Below are 5,476 nucleotides of genomic sequence, written 5' to 3' on the forward strand. Positions count from 1 at the left end.
AACGTAACTACTTTTTCTCTTAAGAAAACAGGTAGTAATTATTGTATCCAATGATGTTAACTTTTGCCCTTTTTATTCATTAATAGCGCACCTTTTTAGAAGTAACGCGAGAACCCACGTGATCTCAGTGTAACCAGCAATGGCAGACGGTGACTGCTGTGACAATCGTGGAGATGACTGGGTGTTTTACAAAGACAGGGAGGAATGGAAGGATATCACTCCCATTCCACAAGATGATGGACCACATCCTGTTGTTCGCATAGCGTATTCAGACAAATGTAAGTCAGGAACTACAAATGCAAAGACACAACACCTTGTACACCAAGCTGTAGTACTAGTATTATTACTAGATCTATCATCTAGCAGCGGTAAATAAGCCCAGAATGAAAGCATGCGTGATTTTGTTAAATTTCATGCCACTAAAGTCAGTCTGCTGGCTGAGGTATATCTTAATCTCGGGCTATAAACCCCAAAGTCAATGACCATTTATATTCTTGTGACTAAGTATGTTAAATAATTAAGAAATAAATTAAGATGACTAGTTATAGTTAAAGGTATATGCATAACAGATTAAAATAGGCCCACATGTATTTTCTGTTAATTTTAATTCTTGCCAGGAAGTGGAACTTCTATTGAGGTATGCACTGATCTTTCTTCTTTTTTATTTCAGTTACTGATGTTTATGACTATTTTCGAGCAATATTACAAAAAAATGAGATGAGCCACCGAGCTTTTGAACTGAACACAGATGCTGCAGCTCTCAATTCTGCAAACTACACTGTATGGTAAGTACAGAGCAGCATGGATCATGCATTTCACCTCCTCAATCACAGGTTTACTATGTATACTATTGAAATACACTGTCACATTTTGAAATTAGTTGGTCAGTTTAGTAGTAAACTTTTGTCTTTTCTTATTTGTAAAAAAAAATAAATAAAAAAAATACAGTTTTTAAAGTAGGCCCCTCTCAGGGTAAAGATGTAGACAATGTTTAGTAAGTTACCCAATTTTGCAATGTTTATTGGAAAGGTTTCATTTACAGGCATCACAGAAGAAATCTTATCAAGGAGTTAAAGTTGGATCTTAATGATGAACTTATGTATATATCTGATGTAATAGAAAACCATCCTAAAAACTATCAGGTTTGGTGAGTATGTGGATATTTGTTACAATCTGTATTTTGTTATAAAACAAGTGTGCACTGTAGGAGCACATCTCGTGAGGCCAAACTAACACGTAATTTGTTTTCAATAATCAACCTTCTTCAGCATATCATCCGTGCATTAGCTTTCATAAAAGAAAATTAAATACCATATGTTTGACTTTTATCTTCTGTAGCCAGTGCAAATTTGTTTCAGCAAATGACAAAATCTTTATATGACAGTGAAAGCCTAGATATCATTACAAAATGCAGTAAAATGTAGTAACCATAGAAAGCACTTTTAACGTAACAAAGTTGTGATAACAAATTTGGTTGATATCACCTCATCAACACTAATGCAATTTCTTTTTAATTGATGAAACTGCTTGATAGTAAAGGGTAAGGTGTAACTTTTTAGGCACCATAGACGAGTTATTGTTGAAATGCTTGGGGATGCCTCAAAGGAAATAGATTTCACAGCTAATATACTGGAAGAGGACGCAAAGAATTACCATGCATGGCAGCACAGGTACCATACATTTTCTAAATTATAAATAGTTGTTTTTAAGCTTAGTTTATGGTTATAACTATTTATGAGCACCAGCTGAAATAAAATAGAAATTTGACATCTTTGTCAAAAATGTTTAGTATTCTTCATATTAAATTGTAATTTTGTAGCCCTATGTCACTTTATTTAATAGAAAACAATGCAGTTATAGAAATATTCCAATTTTTCCAAATATGACAGTAAGTTGCTTAAAATAGTCTAACCTGAAAAGCTAACATATTTTCTGATTTTTAACTTTGTCTAATGAAATGATACCCTACTTAATGTACTGAAACCTTTCAAGTTCATGTTTGTTTGTTTGTTTGTTTTTTTCAATTGAGCTCTGATGGTCTTGCCTTGCTGTGATATGTATAGTGTGCCACGTCCACTAAAGCAAACTGTAGTAAGCTTTCAAGCTGGTAAGATTCAGATTTATTAGCTCAGATGTAAAATTGTTCTTCTGCATTTTCAGACAGTGGGTTATAAAGGAATTCAAATTGTGGGATGGTGAATTAGAATTCACAGATGCGTTATTGAGGCAAGACCTAAGGAATAACTCTGCCTGGAACCAGAGATATTTTGTTATTACAGGAACCCCAACATTAACAGATGATGTCTTACTGAGAGAAGTGCAGTAAGTTATATAGTTGTTCATTATATGCAGAATTAAAACCAGGGCTCGGATAACATGAAAGCATCGCAAATTGCAACTACACTCAAACACGGCGATCTGTCACTAACTAAAGGCATCACAATTTGTGACCGAGCGCTAATAGTTATACCACCGCTTGTTTCGAGGCTTTTATTTGCGATGTGTAAATCCTGTTGCAATTGCATTTGTATATATGTATAACTTGTGATTTCACAGTGTCTTTAATGTAATTAAAAATGACTGCAAGTTTTGGTTATTAGTCATAGTAGCATATATAAATCAAAACACGGAAACTTATATAAAAGATTGAGTCACTCAGTTCCTCTGATAAAAAAAAACTTGCAGTAAATTTCACATAAAGAATGCTATGTACCCCAGTATATAGATAGAATATTATTTCATCAAAGAACCCAAAAACTTTATTGAACATTTTATAAAGTCATGTTTTATTATGCATAGAAATTTCAAAATTAAACAATTCATATATTATTTGGTATTTTCTAATGAAAAAACATCTGTGAAGTCTATTGATAATAATCATAAGTTTGAACATTTCACTTTCTACACAAAATGAAAAAACAGAAACAAGGCATTCGGTCACAACATGTCCTTCCTGCACTGCTCATCAGTGTATCAGTAATAGTCTTAGTCCATAATAATATGTGGACTTCACTTATGGAATTGTTTTGACACTTTATTGGCATCAAACACTTCAAATATCAGTATTTGTATTCATGATATTTCTACAAAGTAAAATAGTCTCTTGATTAGCTATATAATCAAATTAAAGTACAATATGTGTAATTGTGATATGACTTCTTCACTTAATGCGACAGTCCAAGTTTAGTCCTGCTTAAGGCTATAATTGGTCTCGAAATATTGCATTGCAATTGCTAAGACATTGTGTTAGCAGGGGGGTGCAATTGCCATCTCAAATAGTGATCGATCACAATGTTTGCATTTTGTGTCACAATTTGTGATGCTTTTGAGTTAGCAAGCCCAGATGGCAGGTTCAAATTTTTTGTGTTTATTTGCTTGGGAAAGATATCCAGATGAAAGAATGGATGTAAATAATGTTTACTGCTATTGATTTATCACACCGTCATTGTTTAACAGATGTGTTGAAGTAAATTGTGTCTTACAGTGTCCAATTATCTTTTTAGTTTTACAAGAGATATGATTAAACAAGCACCTAATAATGAAAGTGCATGGAATTACCTTAGGGGGTAAGTTTTTTTATATATTTATTTATTATTATTATTTTTTTTTTTTTAAAGATTTAAATGACAGAAAAATGTTTCTTATGTTTATTATTTTTACATTGCCTCACTAGCAGCACATAATTGCTCAATTTTGGATAGTTGGTGGTTTTCTGCTTACATTTATGCAAAGGATAAGCAATGCTATTAACATTAGAAACTTATTATGTCAGTTTTGTGGAGGAGGGGGAAAGAAGGTCTCATTGATGAGTATTGTAATTGCAATTGTCTTGTTGATTTTTGGATAGTGAGTCTCTATTATATGTTACTGGAATGTTGCTAAAATAGGTCATTGCTTGAATGCCTTAACTACCCATTGTTTTCAACTGATATCATTTAAAGGCTACTATTTTTGTATTAATAGAATATTGGCTGATAAAGAAATAAGCCAATATCCAGGACTAATGGAATTCTGCCACAAGTTGTATCAGGAAAATATCCGCTCTCCTCATTTATTAGCATTCATGATTGACTGCTATGAGAACATGTTAGAACTTAAAAAGGATGACAAACAAGCTGCTTTGAACCAAGCATTAAAGGTAATTGCTCTTGTAGTTATATATATTTTTGGTTTGAATGAATAAAACCAGTTATGATATTGTAATACCAGTACATTTTAGTTTACCTTTTTTTTTTTCTGAAAAAGTGCTGATTAACCAGTTTTATTAAAATACTTCAAGGTGATGAGAACAGCCCACAGTGAATATATGTTATTTGTTCTTTTTCCAGATGTGTGAATCCCTGGCAACAGAGTATGACACTATTAGGAAAGAATATTGGAATTATATATCAAGATCCCTAACATCGAAATATGGACATTTTAAACCTAATTGAAAAGAAAGTATGTCTTTGTTGAAATTTGTCAGACAAGAACATTTGACAGATTTCTGACACAAGAAACTGTACTTTTATATGTAATTGTTATAGGAGCTGTGTGCTAGTCATATAAAATGTACTTTGTGTGCTTTGATGTTAGTTAATGGGTCCTTCTCTGTCAGCTTTTGTTCTTGCATTGTCACTCAATATCCAAACTAATAATAATGAAAAAAAATTCCTGGATCAGGTACCTAATAGATTGAGAAGCATGACAAGGAAACTACATTGGAAAATTGCTGCTGGATCTTTACTCAAATAAAATAACAACATACTGTACATAGTCTGGGCTTACCCTGGGGTGAAGTTGCTTCAAGTCAAATAAGGTGATAATTTTAGCAAAATGGGAAATTAGAACAAATTTAGCAATGATGAATTTGGTAAAATATAATAAAACATTTAACATTTGTCTTGCTTAATTTGGAAGATGTTTAGCTTTTGTTTTAAGTCACCAAGGTGAGCCCAGTTAACTTGAAAAGCTGGCTGTGTTTCAAAATTGGGAAAAATTTTGTACATTTATACCTAAGGCAGAGTGGCTTTGAAGAAACTAAAATGCAACGCTTTAAATCAACTTTGTAGAAATGGTTAAAATAGTTTTAAAGTTATGTAGAGATATATGTAATTGTCATATGAATTTCAATGTAAAATGAAACTGCAGAGCAGTTAATGAATAGAATATCTTGAAAATGATACTTTTTTTAGTTGATTTAATTCTGGACAGTAAATGCCCAAAGAAAGCTGGATTGCTGGCATGCAACAATGTGTTATGTGGCACTTCGTGTGGATAAACGTACTGAGCACAGTCTAGGGCAATTGTGACAGAACACCTAATGCAATATTCTCAAGCGTACGTCTGAAGAGATTGGAACCAGTGGTGCCATTCCTCACATGACAAGTGCATGTTTTAATGCTCTCAGTGACTTTAGATTGGTCAAGTCTATACACAATCGCAGGCTACAAGATATTAGTTATGGTCAATCTAATTAAAATCCAAGAAAGCAGCA

General features: G+C 32.7%; 1 protein-coding gene across 1 annotated transcript; it reads left to right on the plus strand.

Moving 5' to 3' along the window:
* The first annotated feature begins 107 nt into the window (after positions 1 to 107).
* Positions 108 to 5,162, plus strand: LOC106153672 (protein farnesyltransferase/geranylgeranyltransferase type-1 subunit alpha). The gene is made up of 8 exons (XM_013527701.3): positions 108 to 278; positions 671 to 785; positions 1,043 to 1,147; positions 1,560 to 1,670; positions 2,161 to 2,322; positions 3,504 to 3,566; positions 3,964 to 4,138; positions 4,329 to 5,162. Exons 1-8 carry the CDS (start codon positions 140 to 142, stop codon positions 4,431 to 4,433), a joined length of 975 nt encoding a protein of 324 aa, XP_013383155.1. The 5' UTR covers positions 108 to 139; the 3' UTR covers positions 4,434 to 5,162.
* Positions 5,163 to 5,476: the final 314 nt, after the last annotated feature.

This window comes from Lingula anatina, chromosome 1 (assembly GCF_051362555.1).
Source record: "Lingula anatina isolate TDL-2025a chromosome 1, LinAna3.0, whole genome shotgun sequence".
Taxonomy (NCBI): Eukaryota; Metazoa; Brachiopoda; class Lingulata; order Lingulida; family Lingulidae; genus Lingula; species Lingula anatina.

Coding starts and splice junctions, on each gene's coding strand:
- LOC106153672 (XM_013527701.3), top strand. CDS start 140: ATGGCAGACGGTGACTGCTGTGACAATCGTGGAGATGACTGGGTGTTT. Junction 786..1,042: donor TCTGCAAACTACACTGTATG/GTAAGTACAGAG, acceptor TTTCATTTACAG/GCATCACAGAAGAAATCTTA. Junction 3,567..3,963: donor GCATGGAATTACCTTAGGGG/GTAAGTTTTTTT, acceptor TTGTATTAATAG/AATATTGGCTGATAAAGAAA.